The sequence below is a fragment of the Syngnathus floridae genome, chromosome 12 (genome assembly GCF_059516105.1).
Source record: "Syngnathus floridae isolate MCC-2025c chromosome 12, RoL_Sflo_1.0, whole genome shotgun sequence".
NCBI classification, from domain to species: Eukaryota; Metazoa; Chordata; class Actinopteri; order Syngnathiformes; family Syngnathidae; genus Syngnathus; species Syngnathus floridae.
In genome coordinates, this window is record NC_142424.1 from 7610167 (window position 1) to 7636855 (window position 26689).

Below are 26689 nucleotides of genomic sequence, written 5' to 3' on the forward strand. Positions count from 1 at the left end.
TTTTGGCACGAGGTTGGGTACGACTTGAGTTGATCGCCAATCAAAGGGGAATTGTGACTTATATTTTGATTTGAATAATTTGCATTTCTGGGCCTTTTCTTCTTGGTAATATTGTGATATTATTTCTAAGTGCAATAATTTTGTGCATCATAACTAAAACTTTCAAAACGTATCATGTTCATCACAACCCAAAATGTTGTTGTTTGTTAAATTACGGTTTTATTTCCTGTTGTTTTATTTCCCATCATGAATTGCGACTTGCTTATTAAAAAATAAATTAAAAAAAGAAAATATATGGTTGGCTTATAACTTTTAAGATTTGTTTTATTTTTCTGTTATGGTGACACGGCAATTAACAATCTACAAGATTACTGTTGGGTGAATTATTTTGGGGCAAAGCCATACTTAACCAAACTTAACTTCCCTAATACTCATGTACAGATATAAAAAGTGCAGACGGAATTGACAGACAAGACAGACAACATGCAGATTTTTTTTTGCTTTTGTCTTAAATCTCCAGTCATCATGGAAGTCTAGCAATTTGAGGAAGTCTTTCTTCACATGCTATCAGACAGAATGAAAGTTTATTACTCCTCTAGAAAAAAAAATGGCTGTTGTGTCTCAAAACCATTCGCTTGTAGTAGTGCAGATTATGACGAGACGAGTTAGTGGCCATACTCAATAGCCTCCGTCAGATAGTTAACCGCTTGATAGTTACTAAATATTGCTGCAAACCTGCACCAAGGCCAGTTTAGTCCTCTGTGGAAAACATCACTTCCTAGCTTAACTTTCCATTCAAAAGAGGATTCTATTTGCAAGCTGCACCCATTTACATGCAAATGTGAGAGAAAAAACAACAAGCAGCCCTGCAATTCCTCAGTCCAGTCACCTCCAATGTAAATCCTTGCCAGCCCAAGACATCCATTGTACTTTGTCTCTCAGACCAGGAAAACGTGGACTTGAGACTTGATCCTAGCAAAAAACGTACAGCAACTCAGGCTCTGAGGAAAAACATTGTTCCTTCCACAGAACGAGTAGCCTTGGAGCTTAGACGTGGAGAGGATCATAAATCCAACAATACTAACTGTTGCTTTCTGCAGTGTGATGTAAACAAGGAGTGCAAGAGGTGGAGTGACTTCTCCAACTTAAGCCATACTGCATTACAGTCATCCACTGAGCCTCCTTTTGCCTCAGTCATGGCTCAGTGTGCTGCTCATCCTGCAGTCCTCATCGCTCTGCTGGTACTCGGTCTGGCTGCAGTCCTGCTCCTCACTGTGCCTAGCGAAGACATTCCCAGGGTCCCAGAGTTTATGGTAAGCTCAGGCTTGTGGGTTATTATTGGATCTGTATAGTGTGAGATTGGTTAACATGCAAACCAAAGGCTCCATGGAGGAATCTATGCCAGTCGACACTCGGGTTTAAATTAGATTCACATATTTGAAGTGATATCCTTTTTTCTTCTCTACATGACAATTGTTAGTTTCTGTATTCATCAAATATCACGTTTATATTCACAGTATTTATGTATTACCTAATATGCACTTGCAGAAAGAAAGAAATCTTGGCTTGTAATGGGTGCATAGTTGACAGTACAGAAATACAGAAATAGACTCGTGTATCCTTATTTATGACCCCGTATTTATATTTTGAATAAAATGCTACTTGAACAAATAGAATATTTCATTAAATAGAATACAGTGGAGGTTCTATAAACAGCAGTGAGGTTATGCAATTGGGAATTCAATTAAAATATCTGATAAAAGAAAGTTACGCAAAACTTATGAAAGACTTTGAACTACTGACATGTATGATGTCTGACTCGCCTTCAGATAACGCCTTTGTCATTAAGAGGTTATCTTGTTCTTGCAGAGAGAGAGAGAGAGAGAGAGAGAGAGAGAGAGAGAGAGAGAGAGAGAGAGAGAGAGAGAGAGAGAGAGAGAGAGAGAGAGAGAGAGAGAGAGAACGCACTACGAAGGAAGAGATACCTAACCTATTTTAGCTTGAGACGTTGGGCAACTCAGGTTTCTGCTGCCTATGCAAAATAAAGGCCATAAAGATGTTTCTTAATATATACCATATGTGTGTATGTCAGAAAGGTGTCAGGACTGGTGTCACCAAAAAATTATTTCAAATTCAAACTCCAAGCAGTGTTATTGTTGGACAGATAATCATCCAACATGTCTATAAAGAATCATAAAATCCAAATCATACTTTGTTCAGTACGCGAGTAGAGTCAAGTGTTGTGACTGGAAAAATTGTGGCTGCTTCACCATGACAACACGCCTGCTCACGATGCCATGAGCGTCCGGCAGTTCGCGGCCAACAAAAAACGTGCTGAAGCAAACCTCCCATTCACGTGACCCAACATGTGAATGTTTTTCTCTTTCCCAAGCCAAAGGGTTGGTCAAGAAGAAACCTTTTGAGGACAAAAAAATGCTGTGATGATGGAGATATATATTTTTAATAACCCTTCCAAAAGGTTTGTGTACACGTGGCAGAATAGTCTTGGAAACTATACTAAACTGTAGGCAGGTTTAATTCGGAACGGAACACTATCTGCTTTTTAACTACTTCATATTTGTTCCCTCATCTTATAGTACGGAATCGTTTTGGATGCTGGATCCTCACACACATCCTTATTTGTATATAAGTGGCCTGCAGACAAGCAAAATGGCACCGGTGTGGTTATTCAACACAGTGAATGTCATGCAGAAGGTAGGTTTCACTCCATTCTCTCCATCCATCTATTTTCTATACGCTTCATCCACATTGATCAAGCTATGCCATCTGAATTGGGGCAAAAAGTGTCTGTAGTAACGAAATCATTTTTATGTACATAATCGGTCATTATGTAAAATGTCATGAAGTGCGTCCGCCTCTTTCAGGGGGTGGGATATCCAGCTACGCAGGTCAACAGGGAGCGGCAGGGCAGAGCTTGGAGGTGTGTCTTGATCAGGCGGTGCATGACGTCCCTGCGCACAGACACAAGGTCACGCCCGTGTACCTGGGTGCCACAGCTGGCATGAGGCTTCTGCAGTGAGTTTTTGCTAGTTTTGAAATCACAGACAAGTAAAAACTGTTTTACAAAGATCAATGCAATGAAATTTGCTAGCAATTTCTCTATTTTTTTTTCAAAGTGAAGACAATTTGCAATTTTAGTATTAACATATGAAGTCCATGCACAATTTGTCTTTTCAGGCCACATAAAATAATGTGGCGGGCCGTATCTGGCCCCCGCCCCTGAGTTTGACACCTATGTTAACTAGAGTATTTTAACTTTTTTGTTTCATCCTCCTAGCATTTCCAGTCCAGAGCATTCAGCTCAAATTCTGCATGAAGTTGGCCATACAATCCAGTCATACCCTTTCAGTTACCAGGGGGCTGCCATTTTGTCCGGTCAAGAGGAGGGGGCGTATGGTTGGGTCACTGTCAACTACCTCTTGGAGAATTTCATCAAGGTGAGGGTTAAAATATTATCAATTTGACTGATTATACCCCACTGACATTGAATTGATGCTAGTGCTGGTTCAATACTGACATTTGTGTCGGTGGTTGATTGTGATTAGTTCAACATTGCTTTATAGCATCACACTGGTAGATATCCAAACAGGAGTTATGCTATGGAAAGGCTCTGACTCTGATACCTGTGGGAATGGCTCGAGCGACAAACTAGCACTGGCACCTACTCAGTGTCAAAGGGGCACTAGGGACTTATCACTGGTTAGCTGTGTACAGTCTGGATTATCTAAATTCTAAAATATATATATATATATATATATATATATGTTTAATCAAAATTAATGAAGCAAACAAAAATAGACTGAATACTGTGTTGGGGACAATCATTACTTATTTGTCACTTTTTAGCCAAAGAACACTAAAATGTTGCCTTTCTGTAATTCCCTTCTAGTATGGCTTTGTGGGGCAGTGGCTCAACTCAGGCAGGCCTACAGTGGGAGCCCTCGATTTTGGTGGTGCATCTACCCAGATAACATTTGTGACTCAAGAGCAAGTGGAGGATGAGAAGGACATGATGAAACTACGTCTGTATGGTCAGGAGTATTCTCTGTACACACACAGCTTCCTTTGTTACGGGCAGGATCAGGTCCACAAGAGGCTGCTGGCCCACATTGTCAAGGTGACTTAACTAAGGCTTGGTCAGCTAAATATTGTTTGATACATTCAAAACTAGAGATTAAGAGATAAAAATGTGTAAAGTTCTCCATCTCTCTCTCTCTTTCTCACTCTTTCAGTCTCAAGGTTATTCAGTTTCAGTCACTCACCCATGCCATCCTACAGACTCTTCTGTAAAAATAAATCTGGACAGCATCTTCAACTCTCCATGCACAGCCAAGTACAAACCGAGCACCTATAAAGCACAAAACTCCTTGCTAATACACGGCAGTGGACACTATGAGCAATGTGTGGGCAACGTGTCGGAGATCTTCACCTTCGACAGATGCCCCTTCTCTCACTGCTCCTTTGATAAAGTCTTTCAACCTAATGTGACTGGGAGCTTCATGGTGAGAATGAGCTCTTAGAGCCAATCAATGCAAAATGCCGTTGAAATACACTGACTTCATTTTGCTGGATGCAATTATCTCCCTTGTCCGCTGCAGGCATTTTCGGCATTCTTCTACATTCACTCCTTCCTACAGCGCGTCACCGGAATCACAGTGACCACTCCGTCACAAATGGAAGCGGCTGCTAAAACAGTGTGCCAGATGACTTTTAGTCAGGTATTGCAGTGTTGTGTAATAATCTCTCATATACTATATATCTGCACGTTTGCAAATTTTGCCTTTAATATGAATTTAAATGAAATTTTGAAAACGCACTGCAACATTCTCAGTGGTGTTTGTAATATTTTATTAGTATTTAGAAAGGTAGAAAATAAACCAGAGAATTTTATACAAAGCAAGAATACAGTTAAAGTTCTGGGTTTGAATCCCTGTTCAGAAGTGTTTTTTTTATTGTGTGCTAGAATGGGTTTTAAGTCGTGCAGTTTAATGTAACAAGTATTTTTATTTTGTATTGAATGTGTGTGTGTGTTTTAATTCAATTTGAATGTTTGTGGCATAGCTTGCTGTATGCTATCACTTTTTTTTTTTTTTTTACGCTTTCATTTAGATGCTGGATCTTGCTCCAGATCAAGCAGCTCACCTGAGGGACTATTGTGCTTCCTCTGTGTTTGTCAAGGTTCTCCTGCTCAAAGGGTACAGCTTTGATGAAAAGTCATTCTCGCGGATTTCTTTCAAGAAGAAGGTGAGGGTTTTTGGTATCTTTTCAGATGTAAACTGTTTGCGCATAATAAAATGAATGAGCATGTTCCAATCACATTCTGCTTTTGATCATGCAGGCTGGTGATGCCTCAGTTGGGTGGGCTTTGGGCTACATGTTGAGTCTGAGTAATTTGCTGCCATCAGAAAAAGTTCGAACATGGAAGGCATTAGCACCAGGCGTATGGGAAAGCCTTATAGTTCTTTTTGTGATGCTCTTGGTCACCGTCCTGGTCTTCACACTTCGTGCCTGTGAATGGAAAAAGCGAGGACTCGATGACAGAGTTATTTAGACATGCAATGGCACACACTGCAGTCAGAAAAACAAAACAAACAAACAACAACAAAAAAACTGCGCTACAGTTTATACAGTTTGATTTGGGCTCTGTATATTACTCTGTATTTAAATGTGAATGTGAACTTTCAAAATATTTTTGAACTCATGATTTTATAGGACCTCAATCTTGCTTGCAAAGTGACTTCTAAAGTCCCACACTGCAGACCTGTTACTGTAATTTCACATATACTGTACACATAATGTCTCTAATGGACCGCACACAAAGTAGAATATGTACTGTAAATAAATTATTTAATTCCTGCAGTCCATAAAAAAATGTGTTTCTAGAATTTTACTGTAAGACCACGCTGACACATGGTTTTCAGATTTTTTTTAAATTATGGAGATGTTATGGTTGCTATTTGTGTTTGACCATAAGGAAAGAAACTTTCAGGTAAACTGCAATTATTCTGTTTGTCTATATTTTTCTGCAGGCTGTATCTAATTTTTGGTATGTCACCTAAAGACGACCATGTGTTTAAGAAAAGGACATTTTAAAGTTTATGGTTCAGTAGAAATGTCTAATCTTTTTTCATTCATTTGAATACAAATAAAGAAAGCACTCTTCTGTGAATGGATCAGTAGTGGGTTCTAAGTATCAGCAGATATTTTAGTTTAAACCAACACTTGTTTTGATAACTGACTTTTATTTTTGTTTTATACTATATTACATTGTATCATATCATATCTGAGAAAATATTACTGATGTTGCATTTGAAGGGACGAAGTGGTTCTGGCTCCGTTCTTTTCTCAATAAAAGTTCTGACTTGGAGAATGCAATTATTTTATTCACATAGTTAAAGTAAATTACTCTATGATTAATTTAATGAAATTTGTTTAAAAATATTGTTGTTTTGGTCAAAACATTCGAATAGCGCATAGTAAATCAATCAGACGGATAGGTTGTTTTGAAAAACAATAAAAGGAAGTAGTTTGACGATGTCGGAAGTGAGCTGAGTACGAAACACCGTTGTTTGTGGTGGTATGAATTTTGAGTTTTATTCCCGTGTTTACATGGTGCATTTAACGAGCCGACGCGGATTTTGCACTTAAAACAGGAACCCTTAGTTTCCTATCTTATTTTTCGCGTGTGACTGTCAAGTTGTGTGACTATGTGCACACAAACGAAAGCTGCAGCCCGCATGGTAAACATCCCGCAGGCAGACATCGATCCCTCTGGAGTATTTAAGTACGTCCTCATCAGAGTTCACAGCAAAGAAAAAGATGACGACACGGAAGTTGATATAGTCCGTGGATACGGCTGGGCTGAGTACCACGGTAAGTGCTGCTGATGTGTTACAAAATAGTATAGCCATAAAATAAAAATCTCTATGGCTATTTCTGTCATTGTGTACTGATGTCCACGAGACGCTGTTGCAACATTTAGTTGGGCCGCATAATGTTAAAAAAGTGAAAAAAAAGATTCACTCATTTCAGATCCGGACGCTATGCAAAAAATAGCCACGAGATGGCAGCCTAACAAAACAAACGGAGCATACTGTACTGTGTGCCATTGTCGTATATCAGGGTTTTTTTGCACAATAAGCAATGCGACAGAGATCAAAATCAATAGTGGTTAAACTGCATAGAAATGCATGGCATTCATCCAAAGGCATGTGATGTGAAATATGAAATAGCATCATCGTTTTTTCTTTGCAGCTGTGATTTGGAGACTGTCACCTTTAAGTGTGACATCCAGAATGTAATATTTTTGTAGTGCACATATTCATATGAAATAACTCCTCTTTGCATGTCAGCGGATATCTATGATAAGGTCTCGGAGGAATTGGAAAAGGATGGACTCCTGGACTGTGAGTGTGTCGGAGGGGGAAGGATCAGACATGATGCCCAGGCTAAGAAGATACATGTATATGGCTACTCGATTGTGAGTGTCCAGTTCGGTGCAGTCACGCTCCCCTTCAAATATTCAAATAACAGTGAAGTTACCAAGGGTAAGTGACTATTTCTGTGGTATTTTTTCATACAGGGGTTCGGAAGAGCGAACCACGCCATAACCACTGAGAAACTGAAGGTTCAGTACCCGGACTATGAAGTGACCTGGGATAACGAAGGATATTGAAATGAACTGTAACAAAAAATATGATGGCCGCTCCTCTGCTGAGCTAGACTTTAACATTATAGATCATTTTCATGATGAATTTTTCGATGCCACAAATACATCCCGACACTATTAGGACTTATTTATCTCTAAATATTCCAATTCTCAACTTCTCATGTATTTTTTTTCCACAGTGGTGACTTTTCTTGGTGGGACATTGAAAAATCAATATAGGCAAGGGATTATTTCATAATATACCATTTCTGAAAGTTTTCAGAATCGATTTTATTGCCTTTGTCAGTTTTTACAGATTCAGTGCTGACTTATCTGTAAATATATGAAACATATTAAAGCCATGCCAACTTGATAACTTTCATTCTCATTGAGCTTTAAAGTACAAATCTTGATACATCTATTTTTTTTTGTACATTATTGTATGGTGCTTATGTATAGCAATATCCCTAATTTGGTTGAGTTCATCTCAAATAAATGCACACACTATGCAAAATTGGTGTTTCCTTTTGATTTAATCTGCAGTTAGGAGCAGAAGTACTGGACAATGACAGTGTTTAAGTGATTTGAAATCACCATGGATTTATGACAAGTCATTTAAGTTTTTTCATCATTAATGAAAAAAAAAAAAAAAATGATATATATATATAGGTCAACATAAAATGGTATTGTTGATTCTATCCATTCAGTAAGGGAAAAAAAATAGTGTGTGTGTGTGTATATATATATATATATATATATATATATATATATATATATATATATATATATATATATATATATATATATATATATATATATATATATATATATATATATATATATATATATATATATGTATATGAAAGAAAAAAATATATATATGTATATGAAAGAAAAATAATATATAATATATATATATATATATATATATATATACCGTAATTTCCGGACTATAAGCCGCACCGGACTATAAGCCGCACCAGCTAAAATTCGGGGATATTTTAGTTTTTTTCTTACATAAGCCGCACCGGACTATAAGCCGCACGTGCACACGAGTTTTCTACAAAGAAAGACAGTACACAGAAAGCCTTTGAAAAGTTTTAATAACATACTTTAACATGTCTTTCTAAACATTGCCTGTGACACAGCAGTAGTACCGCAGCAACACGGAGCTGTGCACTGCTTTGTGTAATCTCTGAGTCACATGGCAGAGTAAGAGAAAGGGTTTAGAGCCCTTTGACGCAGGTCACCTAGCGTGCATTCCTACTAAAGCTCATAATAGTCACAAGCAACACAGCCAGAATAAGCAGCAGCCATAGTAGTGTTTCAAAATAGTATTTTTGTTGTTTTTTCTTCATGATACCGCACAACAGTGGTCTACAGCCTTTTTACGAGTGTATAAAAGTGATCAAGTCATCACAAAAATCACGAAAAAAATCTTACATAAGCCGCACCTGACTATAAGCCGCAGGGTTCAAAATTTTGGAAAAAAGTCGCGGCTTATAGTCCGGAAATTACGGTGTATATATATATATATATATATATATATATATATACATATATATGTATATATATATATATATATATATATATATATATATATATATATATATATATATATATATATATATATATATATTACACACACTTTATTTTTTTTCCCTTACTGAATGGATAGAATCAACAATACCATTTTATGTTGACCTGGATTATTTTTGATATTTGCATTTTATCCAAGAATCTGACCTGAAAGTCAGAATTCTGCGACTAAAGTCAGATTTCTGAAAAAAAGTCAGAATCCAGAATTCTTTTTGTTCTTCACTGGCCCAAATTCTCTTGCGTAATCACCATTTCATTGATCTGAGAGACAGACTCAAATAGTTAATCATGGGTGTGGATAATATTAATTTGGGTATTTTTTAATAATCTTTTATAACTTTTTTTTCAGGATGGAAAATTTATACAAGACAAACTCTAAAATTGCACATTTACGTAGTTCTTTTTTTTTATCATTAAAAAGATACTGGTACATTTTCTACATGTGTACATGCTCTATGTGAAATCTCTGCACATTCATTTGCCACGGTGCCTTAATACACTGGTGATGTTTATAAGTAAGATGCATGCTGGGAGAGCTTAAAGTCCAGTTGTTATCTTTTCGGAAGAAAGGCAATAAGTAAAGGAGGTAAAAGTCAGGTTCAGGATTGTCAGATTGTTCCTTGAGCTGCCAAGATGTGGTGGAAAAGGAGCTTTATTCATCAAATCAGGATCTCCGCCATTATCTTGGCTTTGATTCTGCACTTGGGTAAGTAATAGCATTTTTCACCGTGCTTCATAAAGTGTGTTTTATTTGCTCTGATGAAATATGATGTTGAATTTGCCAATATGAAATCATTCATTTTCATTCAAAGTGTTTATCTTGGGACTAATTGACCTCCAAATCAGGACAAAGTCAATATTTGTACAATTTTTTTTTGTGTGTGTGTAGTTATTCTAAATTAGTATATTCAAATATTGGTCAGTTATAGCCACAAAATATGTCTTGAGGTTTTATCAATAGTAGAAACACTTCTCGTCATGACGTAATCTCTGTGACTACCACGATTATAGTTATTTAGAAATGGCACATCTGTGTCAAAACTAGAGTAACTTTATTTTTATTAGAGTGAGGAACAAACAACCATAGACATGCAAATTATATTGCAGCCAATAAGTATGAGCCTCATCACCCCAAGAGGATGTGCTGACAATAGATACACGCGTGGTATATTTGTCCAATGTGGTCTTCAACACATCTGATTGAGAGACCTTTGGATTGACAGGTGGCATTTTCCCAGCATCAACTCGCTAACTTTCCTTCTGGCCTCTGAGCCTTGAATTGTGCCATAAACTCCGACAGTCATGAACTCTTCTGATAAGAGATCAAAACCTGGACATGCATGATGCAAAATTCAAATGCAATGTTGATTTTCAAAAAATAGAATCAATGCGAAATAGGAAAGCTGTTTTTAGATGTTCCTCTTGAGCTAAAACGGAACCATTCAAACTTGAATGAACACTGTTCTCTTCCTTTCACGCAGCTACTTCTCAACCATGTCTCAGCCCTGAGAGGAAATGCGACTTTGTGTGTGACTGTTTGGATTGCGATGACGAACAAGACTGCGGTATGGTTCTCGACATTTAACATCTATCCAATCATTCATTCTTAATAAAGTCAGGATTGAGCTGGAAATTATTTATCTTAGTCTTTGGTATCTAAACTAGGGTGTGTAGACTTTTTATAGCCACAGTATTCAAACCCAGAATTGCTTGGCAAATTTAAACTCTTTATTTCCTTTCAAGGCTACAGCGGGAAGGGATTTCAATGTGATTTTGAGGACACAGGAATATGTGGATGGAAGGACCAGTCCTTGAATGCAGCATACAGGTGGGAACAGCGTCAAAGAGGTGACACACTCCCAGATAGCGGACCATCCTCTGATTTTACCACTGGGACTGCTTCAGGTATGACTTAAAAACAAATGAATGTAAGACTCCACTTTGTCACAAAAGAAGTTGGGGAAAAAAGATGAAGTGGCGGAATCCGGAAATAAAATGTACGTGTAATACGTTTCCCACAGGTTGGTTTATGGGTGTAACAGAGGTCAAGTCCTCTGGTGTCAAAAGTGCAGTTCTTGTTTCACCAAAAATGCAAGAGTCCTCACCAACATGTCGCCTTCGTCTCAGATATTTCCTGTGGGATTCAGGTACAAAATGTTTTTTTTTTTTAAATTGCAGCGCATTATGATGTGTAATATGACAACACGGACCAGAGCTCAGATATGAATGTGATGTCCTCGTAGGCGAAACGGGTCTTGGCTCCTCTCCGCTATTTGCATCTGTCATCCACAATGACTTCGAAAAAGCCATAGTGTGGCGGCCTGAAGCCACCAGCGTCCGAGGATGGAGGGAGGCCACTATCTTTCTGGGCCGCATCGCTGAACCTTTTCAGATCCATCTTAACTCAAACCGCTTGCAGGGGCGGAGAGGAGATGTTGCTGTGGATCAACTTGAGTTCCTGGACTGTGCTTTGCCCTGTGAGCACCCAAATTTCTCAATTTCAAAACACCACCCCACAAAAATTCAAAATTTCCCCACCACACTGAAAATATCTACAATACAGACGAGTAAATTAGGAATAGGAATAAAATGCTTTGTAAATTGAGTTGTTCCCACTCCTTACTTCTCCAGTGCCACTACCTGGCAAAGAGTGTCCGGCCGAAATGCTGGCGTGCAAACGTGGGGGCTGCGTCACCCAACGTCAGGTATGCGACGGCACTGATGATTGTGGCGACAGGACCGATGAGGAGAACTGTGGTGAGTAATCACAAACAAAGAAATGGCATTAAGCAGCTGTATTGATATAAAGATTCAGTCAGTCTTTCTGGAGCTTTCAGTTGAGTCGCAGTTTGTCAGGTGGTGGAACACAACCTGAGATTTGTCCATAATGACTGAGGTCGCTGTATTTATCGAGTGAAACCATGTTACTCAGTGCTAATAAATCGTTACATTGATTTGTATGATTTATAGTTAACTGCACTATCATGTGGGTTGTGCAGTTAATGGAAATTCAAATACAATTACAATTGTCACACTATGATTAAAAGCTATTTGTTTGTTAAATACAAGGAAGTTGAACTTTTATTTACACAATTGCACTTTTTTGAAAATTTTACAACATATTTGATTTGTTTTGTTTCATCCAAAGTAACTTACATTGTATTTTCAAACAAATATATTTGTTGTAATATTTTTCATTATGTTTAAACACATTCTTGGTTTTACTGGAAAAAAATGATCATTTGAATAATAGTGATTTTAATTAATGCCAAAATAATTGGGATAATGTTTTTTTCATAATCGAGCAGTCCTAGCATCTAGTCAGCTATGATGAAATCCAGTCTCCCTGTGACTTTAACAAAGCTCGTGTTATTGTTCTACACCACTGCAAACTACAACATATGAAATTGTGTGAATATCGCCGGGATTGTCAATCAACACAACAGTTAAAATAGCACTGTGTAACTTTGTGCGTATTTGTGTGCAGAGGGATATCGGCGCTGTGACTTTGAGAAAGATTTGTGTGATTGGGACCTGAGGTCATTGTCCAATTTAAAATGGATAAGGACCAATCAGAAAAACGTATCCATAACAGATCCTCTGAAAGGACCAGGACGGGATCATTCCAGCAACAGCGCATCGGGTACTACCAATTCTAATTCATTATTCAACCATGTTTTTGCGCCATCATTTGTTTTACGCCATCTTTAGTCTACTCTACTTACACTAAAGTTAACGAACATTGCAGGTCACTTCTTGTATGTCACGGTTCCCGATGAAGGGCTTAGAAAAGATTGGGCTGCTTTCCAAAGTCCTCGCCTTGAACCCACCAATAGTACTCATCCTTGCAAGGCAAGCCGACATGTTTGCTTCGTTGGCTTTTTTTTTTTTTTTTTTTTACATTCATGTCATTTGAGCCATGTCCGTCAACTTCCTGCTTTAGATGGTCATGTACACGCACCAGTTTGGGCCGAGGTCCGGTGGGCTGACGGTACTGGTGGCTGATAAGACAATCTCACCAGTGTGGAAACGAGGTGGAGCTCTGGGTGATGTTTGGGTAAAAGCTGAAGTGGAAATTGTTAATAACTCAACATTTCAAGTGAGTGTTTCTCCTAAATCCACATACACAAAACACACAGTTGTATTTTTTATTTTTAGACAAATGGTTTTCAATGCAAGGCCAAACATTTAGTATGCGCAGACAACCAGTCTTGTATTTATCCTTGAAATAGTACTGTTGCTTCTTTATGCAATTTTTTTATGTTTCCTCAATTATTTGACAGATTCTTTTCATGGCAGCAGTCAGGGAACTCGCCTATGGAGGTGTCGCTATCGACAACATTGTATTGTCTCCTGAATGCCGCAGGTCAAATGGTAATGAGGACAAATTTTACGGTTCAACACAATCAAATAGTCTAAAAAATAGAGTCTCCTCGTTATTTGAAGTAGTTGCAGTGACACACTTTTTTTTCCAGAAAGTATGTGGTTGGATAAATTCCCTAAATCTCCCAAAAACCCTTGCACGGTGCCTGAAAAGTTGTGTAATTTTGAAACTGACTGCCAGGGAGGAGAGGATGAAGCCGTATGTGGTGAGTGTATCAAACTTGTTTGCTTACATTTGCATTTGCATAAATGGTTCAGCCGGTCGACCCGTTTTACTTAACAAGAAACAGTAATGAGTCATTTTATTGTGTTGTAGATAATTCAGTCCACACCCTTGGGATCAGATTTTTTTTTCTACCTGCAACTTCCATAAGTATTCGTACCTTGTCGTTTATTAGTCACTTGTGTCTGGTCCCACACAAAGACTCTCACGCAAATTATGTTTTTCTCTTTGAAAATAATGAAGATCGGGAACCACAGTATATAGCCTAGTGGTTAACATCCTTGGCACACACTTTTAAGATTTCAATACATACATGTCAGATCAATTGAAGATTAAAAGTTGCCCAAAATGCTCCAGGTTTGATTCCCCTAAGCATTGGTGGAGGATTTTGTTTCTTGGTGGGGAGGCAAGGATGTCTTTTTACAAACCTCAAACATTTTTTTTAAAAAAATGCTGTTAAACATTCTACATTTGTTCCCTATGAGAGAAGGGTGGAAATGTAAAAAAAAGAATTTCCGGGAAAATATCCAAAAGTGGCCTGTCCTGGGAGGTCCAAGCATTTTTCAGGAGAGATGACCTTCGCCACTGATTTTCACAGTGAATTGGTGGTTCTGCTTTATACTAACTAACAAAATGGAAAACTTTAATTTGACTTCTGATCCATACAATTATTATTCTAATATTATTGTCTTGTCTGAGTCACAGGAGACTTCTCGTACCATAAAGGCAGCTCCGGCTGGACAGACACAAGCATTGGGAGTCAGGGTTGGGTACTTCACCAACATTTGTCAGAAAAAGGTACAGATTGACACTGATCATTGGTTTATACATTTTTTTATGGGAGATAACCACGTTATAAATGCATGCTTATTTTTGACAGAGGAGTACCTTTATGTGGACGAGGCCCCAGGTCAGCAATTGACTAAGGCGCAGACACGGACCCCGCTCCTGGGCCCCTCCGGCCCTGCTTGCACCTTACAATTTGATTTTTCACTCACTGGAGATTCAGATCATATTGGTACACTTATCAGCTACATTTTTTCATATTTTCTCCCAGGATATATACGTACAACAATGATTTGACCATTTTACTTCTTGTCCCTAGGTGACCTATCGGTCAGAGTGATAGACAGCATGTTGGGTGTGCAGGCTGAATTGTGGGAGTTCAGTGGAAAGACAGGAATAGGGGAGGCAGAGTGGCAACCTGCACGAGTGGCCATCGGAGCCAGGAAACATCGCTTTCAGGTGCAACAGATAAAAACAAAAAACAAAGAAACCAAACCCTGAATCATTTAAAAGATTTTCCATCTTGGCTCATCTTTTCCTTTTCTCCATCAGTTGGCATTTGAATCTCGTGTGGTAAAACTGTCCCCTTCCACCAAGATTAAAATAAAAAACGTTCACTTCACTGGTTGCCATGCTGACTATTATCCATCTTCTTCAACGGGTAACTTTTATCATTATTTTCTCAAGATCCAAACGGAATGGTCCGTAACACTTTGCCGCAATACTCTGCTTTGTTTTGCATGGTTATTGGGAAGCAATGTCATGTAACTTTGAAGAAGGGTTATGTGGCTGGCATCAGGATAAAAGTGACAACTTTGACTGGTCACTGTTCGATGGGATGGACCACACCATCGGGTTGGGTACGCTCATATAACTGTGCTTGATGACGATATAGTGTTTTAGAGGGTCTCGCTTCCTGAGTGCACATTCACACAATTCTATGTGTATGCAATGTTTGTAGAATGAAGCTAAATAGTTGCACTAATCATCATTGGGAACATCCAATATGTTACATCACTGGAATTCTTTTCACTCTTGTCATAGGTAAAAGTCTTGTGGTGGACATGTGGAGTTCCTCACTGCATGGTGTTTTTGGACGATTACTGTCATTGCCATTATTACCTGGTCATACCGGCCTCTGCCTGACCTTCTTCTACAAAATCTATGGGCCAAACAATGGTGAGGTATTCAGCCAGGATAGCTCATCTACACGGTTGTATCATATCTGAATATCATTATCTTCTCTTAGGGGCTCTCAATGTGAAGTTATTTGATGAGGATGGTTATGAGAAGTTGCTGTGGACCCGCAATGGAGCTCACGGCAACATGTGGCATGAAGCACAATGCCCAGTGCCTCACCAGTTAACAACATATCAGGTATACCGCAACGTCCTCCCTATTAATCACTTTTGAATTTAGTATCTCACTTTGACCAATATTTACTCCACCCACAGCTGATGTTTGAAGCTGTACGCTCTGGTTTTGATGGCCAGGTGGCCATTGATGATGTGACGTTGGTGCCCCGTCCCTGTTCTGTGCCAAGGTTGTGTTCTTTTGAGGGTCAGCAGTGTGGCTACATCAGTTCTGGTCCGGTTTATTGGGTCCATAGAAACGGACTGACTGCAAAAGCGACGGAACCCAAAAGCGATCACACTCTGGAGACAGAACTGGGTAATGAAAAGTACCTTTTTGTCTAGTACTGTACATGAACTGCCACAACATTAGTCAAATATACCGTATTTTCCGGACTATAAGGCACACAGGACTATAAGGCGCACTGCAGTAAACGGGCCAGGTTACATCATGTCAGATTTTGAATCCAAATCAAATCATTCTCCATTTTATCTTTTTTATTTCAACTTCAGATGCAACAAATTCCTTTATAATCACAAAATAATGATCCATAGTCATTTTGATTCATGGTTCATAGTCTTCAGCGGGCCACTTATGATTGATTTTATGACAAATGCTTCGGGCCAGTTTAAATTTAGACGGGCCAAATGCGGCCCGCGGGCCGGAATTTGGTCCATATATAAGGCGCACCTGACTATAAGGCGCACTGTCGGCTTTTGAGAAAATTTGAGGTTTTTAGGTGCGCCTTATACTCCGGAAAATACGGTACACAAATAATAATTTCTCAAAAATACTTTTGATTGACATTATCAAAAAAGTGTTTAAACAGTCAATGTGTTTATTATTCAGGTTGTATTTTGGAGTAATTTGAACCATACTGATATACATTTTTACATCTATTTGGTTGCTCCACTTACCTACTCACAGGAGTAAAAAAAAAAAAATTGAAATCAGCAACACTACATAAGATCGAGTGCAGTCAATGGAAAAACTGACACCTAAAGAAGGACTCATAATTAACAATTCTACATTTTCCATACATTTTTCCTGTTCTGTGTGCACTGTAGGTTTCTACATGATGGTTAAAACTGGAAGAAGCGTCCTTCCCACTGGCGCAATCACAACTCTCACATCGCCTGTTCGCCAGGGAACAACTCGTACTGAGTGTATAAATTTCTGGTATCACATGGGAAACGAGAATCCAGGTGAGTCCCCCAAACAACAAGAAGTCACACACACTATAACATAAGTGTGAATTATTTGCAGGCTCTCTGTCAGTGTATATGAAGCCAGTGAAAGGTGAGAGGGTCAAGATCTTTATGAGCAGTCTGAACCAGGGAGATGTCTGGCTCCATGGTAATGGCAATATCTCCAGCAACCTTCTGGACTGGCAGGTATTAAAATTATCAACTTTCACTGTAAATATCAGACAAATAAAAAGTCGAGGAGATATCCTAAAAGGGATCAAAATGTCTTATTGATGGTTGAATTTTTGTTATTTAGTTGCAGTTTGAAGTCACAGGAAGAGGAGGAAAAGACACCCATATTGCAATTGATGATGTTTTCCTTTCTGCACATCCATGTGAAAATCAAGGTATGGTGATTCAACGACATACCCCAAGTTATTCTATTTTAGTCCATGTTTAATATCGTAAAAAAAAATATATATCAGATTTACCTACACAGTCTGTTTTTCATGCTGATGTTGGACATTGTCTTAGGTTCAAAGTGCAGTCTCGAGAAAGGAATGTGTACCTGGAGTAACACTCAAAACATCAAGCGGGACCAACTGGATTGGGAGTTGACGAGTCACGAAAAAGAGAACCACTACTTTACCCCCTCGGAAGACCACACACTTGGAACGGAGAAAGGTCAACCGCAGAACCCAATCAATCAATCAATCAATCAATCAATCAATCAATCAATCAATCAATCACATTTTTCTCCCTTGAAAATCCCAAACAGAAGAATACGTCAAGGGACAGGGTGTGTCCATTTCACAATGACCATCTTCCCATCTCCTTTGTCCAGGTCACTTCCTGTTCATTCCAAGTAGCAACCGGACAGCAGCCAACCAGAAGGCTCATCTGCTGAGCCCTCATCTGCCTCGGACAAAAGGCACTTGCTTGAAATTCTGGGCCTACAAACCATATTCATGTAAGAATCAGGTTTTAGAGATAGTTCACAACAGTTTTGTTTTAAACCTGATTTAAAATGTTCTGTGAAAAACTGCTTTGGTTTATAACAGCCTGTGTTTTGTTTTTTCTTTTTTTTTTGTGCATGTGGTAGCGGACAGCCAGCTAAGGGTGTGGACATTGTCCAAAGATCTTCTCAATGAGCAGCTAGAGGTGAAAGAGCTAGGGGGGCCATGGAGACGCTTTGAGGTTGACATCGTGTCCACTGAAGAATATCAGGTTAGACTTTCACATCATTTAATCAACATTTACTCAACCTCGCCGTGACACTGATTTATATCTATTCTGCTGTTGTTGCCAGATTGTGATTGAGGGAATCAAAGGTGCTACTGGTGTTCTTGCCCTTGATGACATTGAGTACACTATCGGTGTCAACTGTGCTAAAAAAGTCACGGATGGAGCCACAAGTAAAGAGAATCATATCAAGAATCCCATATTTTTAGTTTAAAACAAAAGTCAGAGTCATATCTTGTGTTAAGTATCCAAAATGATAACAAATAAAACCTTCATTTTATTTCATCTGTAGCCTCAACTAAGTCCAATGCAGGAGGGATTGCAGCATCAGTCATTGTGGTGCTGCTGCTGATTGGCACATTGATTGCCCTGCTTGTCTACTACTTACGCACCCAAATGACAGTCAGGGCTTCATCTCCCGAAGCTCACGCCGGTTTCAGCAACGAGACCTATGAAGCAGATGTCACGGTATGTTCAAGCTGTAGAGCACAGGTGTCAAACTCAAGGCCCGGTTGAGCAGATACGGCATTTTATGTGGCCCGCGAAGACAAATTGTGTATCAAATTCGTGTGTCATTACTAGAATTGCAAATTGTCTTCACTTTTAATATCTTTTTTCTTTAATATTTGACCAGTTTTTACTCGTTTGATTTGAAAACGAGTTATTTGTCAGTTTGTTTTGTAGCTTTTACTGTACAGAATATGAGGCGCTCGTACATTTATTTGGGTTGACAGTCATGATGGCCCTACAAAAGAAGCTATGATTACAATACGGCCCGCGAAAAAAAATGAGTTTGACACCCTTGCTTGTAGAGGAACTCTAACGATAACCTCAATCTGGCTCTAACCATGTTTTTTTAATGTTTTTATTTATGTTCTCCGTGCGAACAGGAAGACCACGTGAGAGTTCCACCAGCACAATCTCACCCGATGGCAGCTGGGTTCAACATTGTCTCTGTAAGTGTCTACAGCTAGGATAGCATCTTTCCACTACACTATAGGCACTATTCACTTCTACCCAATATTGTGTGCAGGTCTCTGCTGCTGTCAGAGAGAGGGAGGTGGCGTGAGAGTGGGCGAAAGGCGGTCTCGCCACCTCTCGTGGCTTCGTGAAATTTAGGCGATATCACAGCAGAAGAACTGCTTGTATCGGCCTTACATCACACATGCACACACACCAACGCACGCACACACACACGTACAAATACTTGCATAGTAAACACAGTAAAATCAGCACATATACTGATTTATATCCGGTGATGACCTCGAGGCTGAGCTCATTGCCGAAGGAAGTGAAGGTCCATGTGGAAAACTGTAGGAACGCTCCTTAAGTTAGAAAACACCATCTTCTCTAAGTGTGAGCATTCCTTGAGATGAAGTACGATGGAATGTCATGTAAGTTTGAAGCACAAAAGCTCATGAGGATGATAAGTGTTGTCAAACAATTGTATGATGGTCATCAACTGTGATGGATTATCAGGAGAAAGATTTTTTACAAGGGTGATTCTAAATTGGTAGGGTGCCCTACCGGGAAAGCGGAAAGGAGGAATGATAGTCAAGAAAAGTCGACCGATTTCTGAAGGATATTTTACATGCTTTAAACCTGTGTAACTGATAAATACTGTACAATGTGTACATTAAATTGATGAGCATTGAAATGTTTGGGACTGTCATTTTAATGCATACCTGGGAAGTAAGAAGAAACTTTTTGAATATTAACTACAATGCAGCCAGAATAAACACATTATACAATCTGCATAAGGTGTTAATCTCCCGAATCTAGGGTTAGCAATATTTTTTAGACTCGATTATTCCATCGATTATTCGAATAATCTGATAGAATTGTATTTGCGTTAAAGTGGGTTCAAAATCTTTTCCCCCAATTGCTATTTATTAACCAATTCTATTTCTTTAACTTTGTCTTACCACTTAAAGATTAAAAACAGCTCTGAGAACTAATGGTCATTGTTTTCCCAGGTAAAAGCAGATGTTTGCAAATTTCTTATTTTGATTAAACATAAATGATGAAGCAGTGAGCTTTTATGAAGGAACAGAGAAATCTGACTTTTGAGAGCCTGGAATCAGAAGATTTGGACGATCTTTAGTTAACAAATGTCTCTAAACCATTAATCGATTATAACAATACGTGGCGATTAATTTTATAATCAGTTTGTGGTCGAGGAATCAATTAATTGTGACACCTCTAGAAGAATCTTAACACACTTTCACAGCCTTCTCGGTCACACTCTTGGAACAATTCTTCTGGGATCCTCCATCATAGTTTTTCTTCTCGCTTCCATGGAACATGGGTGAATTCTAACAAAAGGTGCTTTCCTCCAAGTTGAGTATAAGTTGCAGGTATACGTAATTGCAGTAGCTAAATGCTAAAATGTTGGCCACCTGCCTCATATTCATCTTTTAATGCCATGACCAAATGCCAATTCAGTCCGCACGCTCACGCTAAAAAAAAAAAAAAAGAAACTTTCTTTTCAGAAGCCGATGAGATCATCGTGTCCTTAGCAACAGTCTGGGCTCAGTAACTCCCGTCATTCAGATGAAATACGTTCATTTAAAGGATGCTTGTTGTCATGGTTGCATGGCTAGTGCGTGACCACATCTGCAGCCATTTGTGCCTGGTGACTTGAAGGACCAAAGAGAAAGAGTAACCAAGGGACACAAAAATTATGCTTTATTATTTTTGCCCTCATTGTTTCTTAGGGGTGTTAATGCTTCAATCCTTTTGAATGGATCCCTTCGTGCTCATCGTCTTGCTCTACGTAATGATCGCACATGAGCTGATCTGTGGGTGGATGCAGCACCGGAGACAGAGTGTCAAGGGGTGCAATCAGACTGGACCTCTAATGCAGTCGAGGTGTGTGTGACTTGCTTTAGTCAAAGTTATGTTCAGTGTGATGTACTGTAATTGTAACTGAACCAAGAATTTTAGAACGCGACTTCAAAATTAAGCCAATGTTCACACTGCAAGTTTTATTAATTCAGAGTTTGGGGTGAGATTTTTTTTTTTTTTTTTTTTACCGTTTACATTATATGATAAATGCGACATCAGTCTGTTTAGTGTGTAAACCAAACGCATCTCTCAAAATCACCCATATGCCGAAGAAGCGACGTCAAATCAAAACCAAGTCGCTGGTTGGGAATCATTGCATTACAGTATACTGAATTTATTTGGTGTGTTCCCTCCCCAGCACTCGAGGGTGTCAAGGAGCATGGTGGAGAGACAACCACTCATCCACAAATACCAGGAGAGAACAGGACCTGAGAAAGTCCAGACGCATCATGAGAAAATCCTAGAGTAAAACACAAATGGACGCACAAATTTTTTAAGACGTACATTAACTAGAACTTATCACCTTGTTTTGAGGCTTCTATTCTTCTTTGACCAAGATCCTGACGGTCACTATGCCAGAGCTCCCCTGTTAAGAAGAACATTAAGGAGAACCTTCTAGAAGGAAAACCCTCTCTGCAGCACTTCACCAAACAGGCTTGTATGGTAGAGTGGCCAGATGGAAGCCACTCTGAAGAAATCAACACATGGCATCCTGGCTGGATTTTGAGACATGGTAATTACAAACTTTCTGGCTCCTAATCTACATTTTTTTGAACTTTCTACTCAAAGAAAAATGCTGCATATACTAAACATAAAAAATACACTTGAAGAAAAAATATATAAATTAAAAACAATGAGATGCAACTGTTCATGTCAGCTTGTTAAACACCAGCGCAAGTGTGTTCTTAAGAGTGACCTAAAACACTAATAAGACAAACAGAATAGAAACCAAAAGATATATTCACTCAATATCACGAAAAATAGATTAGCTGCATCTCGGTGTGCATATGACTTACAGGGAACAGAAGAAAACAGCAAGTTTAATTTGCAGCCTTGTACATTTGGAACCAAAGCATTATGCTCGGGGTGCTGCTTTGTTCGGTTTCGTGATTCAAACGCATTAGAAGTATGGAACCACAATTGAAAAGGAACAGTTTTTGTTGTTACTTCCAACTCTCAAAGCCTGGGGCAAGAATTTACATATGCACTGAACGTGGTTTGTTATACAAGCTGTGGCAAAAATTAAAATAAAATTAAAAGATAAGTCTTTATAATGGTCATTTGCATCGGGAAAGGATACTGTTTACGGTGCCAATGCCTTTGGCTTGGAGCTGAAATAGTAAAGTATTTTCACAACGACGTAGGCTGGTCAGTCCTAAGTAAGCCTTTTTTCATGACTTTTTCAGGCTTGTAATATTTGTCATTTTAATGTCACTTTCAGGCCACTCCTGTCCACTTATGGCCTTGTCTTGATCACATAGAAGACTAAAAACCAAAGGTCTTTATAGTTCACCGCTCACAAATTGCAGAATGTCGTAAAAAGTAAAAAAATAAAAATTGTCAAGGCTGGGATTCTATTTAAAAAAAAAAAAAAACGAGATTTTTACTATATACTATCTTAGTACTATAGTATTAAATGTGTGATGTTTACAATTCCTTAAGAACCAAGTTAACCTTAGTGACTCAGCTAAATGGAGCTATAATTACCCCAACCTAAACAAAGGTGGATCAAACATGTCCAACCGGTCATGCATGAACTAGGAAGTAACTTATTTATTATCAAACAACACAACTGCAGCATTAGGAAAACAAACCTTGCGAAGTTTGATGTGCAATGGTGCTAACACTTAATTCTATCAGTGACATTTTTTTCACGCTTTGCATGTGAAGTCATCATCATTCTTAGATGTCATCTAGGAACTGCTTGTGACTCAGAGCAGCACTTTTGTGTTTTTATAGTTTGCTGCTCCTGTGGTTCTTGCATGCAGCTGAGACCTGTGAAGTTGCTGACATCCAGTTTTTGCATCAGTGGTCGACTTTCTATTATCATATTGGATTTAATTAAGGTCACTGAACTGCAAGCCTTGACTCATCTTAATGATAGTCAATCACTAACATCAGCAGGCACTACTGTAATGGTAAGTGGTTTTGTTAATGATGAGTTTATGTTCACCTCAGCTCAGCCTGTGCATTGTACTGAATAATTTGTTTATTTTCACAAGTCTACTTAGTTTTTTTCCTACAAATTGTTGAAGCACTAAACATTGAAATTTACTTACTAGTCTTGTGTGGAATGTAGGAGTTGGGCACATTATCCTGATCTTGTATAACACATTTAAAAAAAAAGAAAAAAAAGTTATCTAATTCCTGATACATAATTACAGTACAAATTAAGGTCAAACAATTACTGGGAATAGCACACACTCACGCACACACACAGAGACAGACAGATACAAACCCGCCTGTGATGTCACGCCTTATAAAAGCGTACAAGAGTGTCGATGACAATCATTTGCAAACGGTTAAATACAACAAACTGTGCTGCGCTGCTTTGTGCTCTCTGTACTTTGTTGACAACTGAAGTAACCTCTGACAAGGTAGGTTGTGTGCTTTATATGGATGACCTTCTGTATGACTGTAAAATATAATTGATACAATTACAGTTCAGTGTATCTTTGTGACTTGGATTCACTCACTAGAAGTAGTAGGTGAAAACCTTAATCATATATAAACTAAACAAATAAATATAGAATTCTTAAACCAAGTGTACATTTTTTACTGGGCATTAATTCCAATATGTCAAACATTTGCTTAAAAAGTCAAACTAAAGTCCAATTATTTATGCTTTTAAGACTTTTTTTTAGAAAAAGTTTAACTAAATTAGCTTTGAATATTTTAGAATATATAATAATTACGTTTAAGAATATCTTAAATTTGAATTTTTACCTTTTAAACCAAAATAAAGATTTTAACAATTACAATGATATTTTTATACTACAGGATTAGAAAACTTAAATTTGACAAACAAATTAGATTATGCAATGCACACATTATCTTTTAATCCAAATACACATTTGAATATTATGTGCAATGCACACATTATCTTTTAACCCAAAATGAAAACAGATGGCTGAAAATTAAAGAAATGTTAGGACAGTTGAACTACCAGTTGTTGCCAAGTTGCATTAGGGGAAAAAACTAAAAATTATATTGTTGAGTTTTAAGGGAGTCATTAATATTATTATGTGCCAACCGCTAAATATATTTATTAAATTACAATTGCATGACGTTATAAAATGTCATTACGCTTCCAGATAAAAATGACATCATTGTCGATCAGCTCTTGCCTGAACAAGGCTGTGCGAGAGCATTACATGAGGCTCCCACAAGGAGACAAATGTCAGGTGACTTACATCTGGATTGACGGAACTGGAGAGGGGCTACGCAACAAAACCCTAACCCTGGATGCGGAACCCAAAAGTATACAAGGTAAATAGATTGTTTAACTAAGTCTACTTCACGACATTTTTGTTATCAGAGAGGAGAACAAGCGTTAAGAACTTGAACGTTGACAAACAGAAATCTGATCGTAGTACGCTAAAGTTTTTATTTGGGTGAGTTTTCTGTTGTTACTCTGCTTTATGCATCAATGTGATTACTGGTAGATATTCCTAAATGGACCTTTGATGGGTCAAGCACATACCAGTCTGAAGGCTCCAACAGCGACATGTACCTCATCCCAGTGTGCATGTTCAGAGATCCATTCACGCTTGACCCCAACAAATTGGTCCTCTGCGAAGTTTATAAGTACAACGGCCTTCCTGCAGGTACCCTCTGTCCTTTTTTTTGTATGTGTCCAAAATTTGAGCGGAATTCTGCAACTGTTTTGTATGTTTTGTTTAGAAACAAACCATCGAGTAAGCTGCAAGAAAGTCATGGACCAGATTAAAGAACACGAGATATGGATTGGTATTGAGCAGGAATATACACTCTTTGGTACCAATGGTCATCCATTTGGATGGCCTCAAAATGGATTCCCTGCACCCCAAGGTCAGTAAAATTATGAGATGATTGCTTGAAAATGTCAAGTCTCAATCGCACCAAAACATACCGCGGCCAATGACCTGGTTTATACACGTCCAGTCTCAAAGCACCTTGCAGACATTTTTTTTTTTTTTAAGGTCCCTACTACTGTGGAGTGGGCGCAGACAGAGCTCTTGGACGGGATATTGCAGAGTGTCACTACAAGGCATGTCTCTATGCTGGGATCAAGATCTATGGAACAAATGCTGAGGTTTTGCCATCACAGGCAAGTATGGAAAGAAAAAGCAATTCGCATTGCCATTCTGATGGTCTTTTAGAGAGCCTTCGTTATTTCCATTTTGATTGTCTTCAAATTTCAGTGGGAGTTCCAAATAGGCACCTGCGAAGGTATTGAGATTGGTGATCAACTGTGGGTTGCACGCTTCTTGTTGCACCGTGTATGTGAAGATTTTGGGGTTGTTGCAACACTGGACCCCAAACCAGTAAAGGGAGACTGGAATGGCTCTGGTGGCCATACTAATGTCAGCACCAAGAAGATGAGGGAAGAAGGAGGATTGCAGTGAGTAAACAAATGGATGGATGAGATGAAATTATAAACACACAAGCCGAGGCACAGGTTTCGGATTGAACGGAAGGAACTGAATTGGGCCTATAGGGAATCAACTTGTCAAATATATAGAGCAGGTAATCACTCATTCACTTGTGTACGTTTGGATTACAGATACATTGAGCAGGCCATTGAGAGGCTGCGCAAAAGACACATGGAGCATATTGAAGTGTACGACCCACGCGGTGGTCAGGACAACATGAGACGTCTCACAGGAAATCATGAAACGTCCAGCGTTAATGAATTCTCAGCTGGAGTTGCAAACAGAGGTGCCAGTATCCGCATTCCCCGTCAGGTAGGTAAAGAGAAGAAAGGTTACTTTGAGGACCGCCGCCCTGCAGCCAACTGTGACCCGTATCTCGTGATCAAGGCCATCGCAAGCACTTGCCTGCTTGACGATGATGTGAAGGACACTTAAATAAGACTACAAGATTAAGTTCATTGTGTCTGCTTGTAGCATTGTTAAAAATATGCTAGTGTTTGAGCATACCTGAAGAAATTAAGTGATCATGTATTGTCACTTTATGTAAGAATCATCATTTAGTCTTTAAATCTGACATCAGCACTTTCAGACCTATACAATAACTTGAATGCAAATTAAAGCGTGTGGGGCCAGGTAGAATGGACAAAACTGACAATGTACTCTTTTTTTCCCTTTGTTCATCTGGATTAACTTTATATAACTTTATTGGCATACTCCCATTTCAGTTAACAGCCTCTCTTCCCTCAATTATTTAGCAGTGCGTACT

General features: G+C 38.7%; 4 protein-coding genes and 2 long non-coding RNA genes across 7 annotated transcripts; 4 read left to right on the forward strand and 2 right to left on the reverse strand.

Moving 5' to 3' along the window:
* Window positions 1–1178: 1178 nt before the first annotated feature.
* Window positions 1179–6303, forward strand: LOC148389898 (ectonucleoside triphosphate diphosphohydrolase 2-like). The gene is made up of 9 exons (XM_088391691.1): window positions 1179–1313; window positions 2598–2715; window positions 2886–3036; window positions 3299–3458; window positions 3911–4138; window positions 4254–4523; window positions 4620–4739; window positions 5131–5265; window positions 5360–6303. The coding sequence occupies exons 1-9, from the start codon at window positions 1197–1199 to the stop codon at window positions 5570–5572; spliced, it is 1512 nt and encodes a 503-aa protein (XP_088247817.1). The 5' UTR covers window positions 1179–1196; the 3' UTR covers window positions 5573–6303.
* On the reverse strand, window positions 2323–4548 carry LOC148389899 (uncharacterized). Its single transcript, XR_015861634.1, has 3 exons — window positions 4451–4548; window positions 4284–4369; window positions 2323–2972 (listed from the first exon to the last, which is right to left on the reverse strand). It is a non-coding gene; the product is annotated as an uncharacterized LOC148389899 (long non-coding RNA).
* A 255-nt stretch (window positions 6304–6558) lies between the features above and the next one.
* Window positions 6559–8183, forward strand: phpt1 (phosphohistidine phosphatase 1). The gene is made up of 3 exons (XM_088391956.1): window positions 6559–6894; window positions 7374–7501; window positions 7604–8183. The coding sequence occupies exons 1-3, from the start codon at window positions 6729–6731 to the stop codon at window positions 7694–7696; spliced, it is 387 nt and encodes a 128-aa protein (XP_088248082.1). The 5' UTR covers window positions 6559–6728; the 3' UTR covers window positions 7697–8183.
* Window positions 8184–9439: 1256 nt separating this feature from the next.
* On the forward strand, window positions 9440–20085 carry mamdc4 (MAM domain containing 4). The gene is made up of 29 exons (XM_088392778.1): window positions 9440–9974; window positions 10750–10833; window positions 11012–11173; window positions 11290–11415; window positions 11512–11745; window positions 11900–12025; window positions 12756–12911; window positions 13017–13120; window positions 13212–13367; window positions 13552–13642; window positions 13744–13857; window positions 14580–14672; window positions 14755–14892; window positions 14980–15119; window positions 15213–15321; window positions 15416–15520; window positions 15705–15839; window positions 15910–16037; window positions 16115–16331; window positions 17081–17218; window positions 17280–17407; window positions 17517–17607; window positions 17735–17884; window positions 18045–18170; window positions 18303–18427; window positions 18510–18615; window positions 18735–18910; window positions 19333–19398; window positions 19476–20085. The coding sequence occupies exons 1-29, from the start codon at window positions 9902–9904 to the stop codon at window positions 19509–19511; spliced, it is 3633 nt and encodes a 1210-aa protein (XP_088248904.1). The 5' UTR covers window positions 9440–9901; the 3' UTR covers window positions 19512–20085.
* On the reverse strand, window positions 10490–13356 carry LOC148389902 (uncharacterized). Its single transcript, XR_015861923.1, has 3 exons — window positions 13230–13356; window positions 11909–12020; window positions 10490–11743 (listed from the first exon to the last, which is right to left on the reverse strand). It is a non-coding gene; the product is annotated as an uncharacterized LOC148389902 (long non-coding RNA).
* Window positions 20086–23270: 3185 nt separating the features above from the next.
* Window positions 23271–26578, forward strand: LOC148389903 (glutamine synthetase-like). 2 transcript variants are annotated; one of them, XM_088392392.1, is made up of 7 exons: window positions 23271–23427; window positions 24604–24778; window positions 24955–25116; window positions 25193–25339; window positions 25471–25598; window positions 25693–25892; window positions 26055–26578. In XM_088392392.1, exons 1-7 carry the CDS (start codon window positions 23272–23274, stop codon window positions 26356–26358), a joined length of 1272 nt encoding a protein of 423 aa, XP_088248518.1. In that variant the 5' UTR covers window position 23271; the 3' UTR covers window positions 26359–26578. The 2 variants fall into 2 exon arrangements, with proteins under 2 accessions (XP_088248518.1, XP_088248520.1); XM_088392394.1 differs by lacking the exon at window positions 23271–23427 and adding an exon at window positions 23793–23886.
* Window positions 26579–26689: the final 111 nt, after the last annotated feature.

Bases quoted from the DNA above. Each gene is read 5' to 3' on its own strand.
- phpt1 (XM_088391956.1), top strand. From the start codon at position 6,729: ATGTGCACACAAACGAAAGCTGCAGCCCGCATGGTAAACATCCCGCAG. The intron at 6,895-7,373 runs GTAAGTGCTGCT...TTTGCATGTCAG, and splicing joins CGGCTGGGCTGAGTACCACG to CGGATATCTATGATAAGGTC. The intron at 7,502-7,603 runs GTGAGTGTCCAG...TTTTTCATACAG, and splicing joins ATGTATATGGCTACTCGATT to GGGTTCGGAAGAGCGAACCA.
- LOC148389898 (XM_088391691.1), top strand. From the start codon at position 1,197: ATGGCTCAGTGTGCTGCTCATCCTGCAGTCCTCATCGCTCTGCTGGTA. The intron at 3,037-3,298 runs GTGAGTTTTTGC...TCATCCTCCTAG, and splicing joins GCTGGCATGAGGCTTCTGCA to CATTTCCAGTCCAGAGCATT. The intron at 3,459-3,910 runs GTGAGGGTTAAA...ATTCCCTTCTAG, and splicing joins TCTTGGAGAATTTCATCAAG to TATGGCTTTGTGGGGCAGTG.
- LOC148389903 (XM_088392392.1), top strand. From the start codon at position 23,272: ATGCAGCTGAGACCTGTGAAGTTGCTGACATCCAGTTTTTGCATCAGT. The intron at 24,779-24,954 runs GTAAATAGATTG...GATTACTGGTAG, and splicing joins GGAACCCAAAAGTATACAAG to ATATTCCTAAATGGACCTTT. The intron at 25,340-25,470 runs GTCAGTAAAATT...TTTTTTTTTAAG, and splicing joins TGGATTCCCTGCACCCCAAG to GTCCCTACTACTGTGGAGTG.
- mamdc4 (XM_088392778.1), top strand. From the start codon at position 9,902: ATGTGGTGGAAAAGGAGCTTTATTCATCAAATCAGGATCTCCGCCATT. The intron at 13,121-13,211 runs GCAAGCCGACAT...TTCCTGCTTTAG, and splicing joins ATAGTACTCATCCTTGCAAG to ATGGTCATGTACACGCACCA. The intron at 18,616-18,734 runs GTAAAGAGAATC...TTTCATCTGTAG, and splicing joins AGTCACGGATGGAGCCACAA to CCTCAACTAAGTCCAATGCA.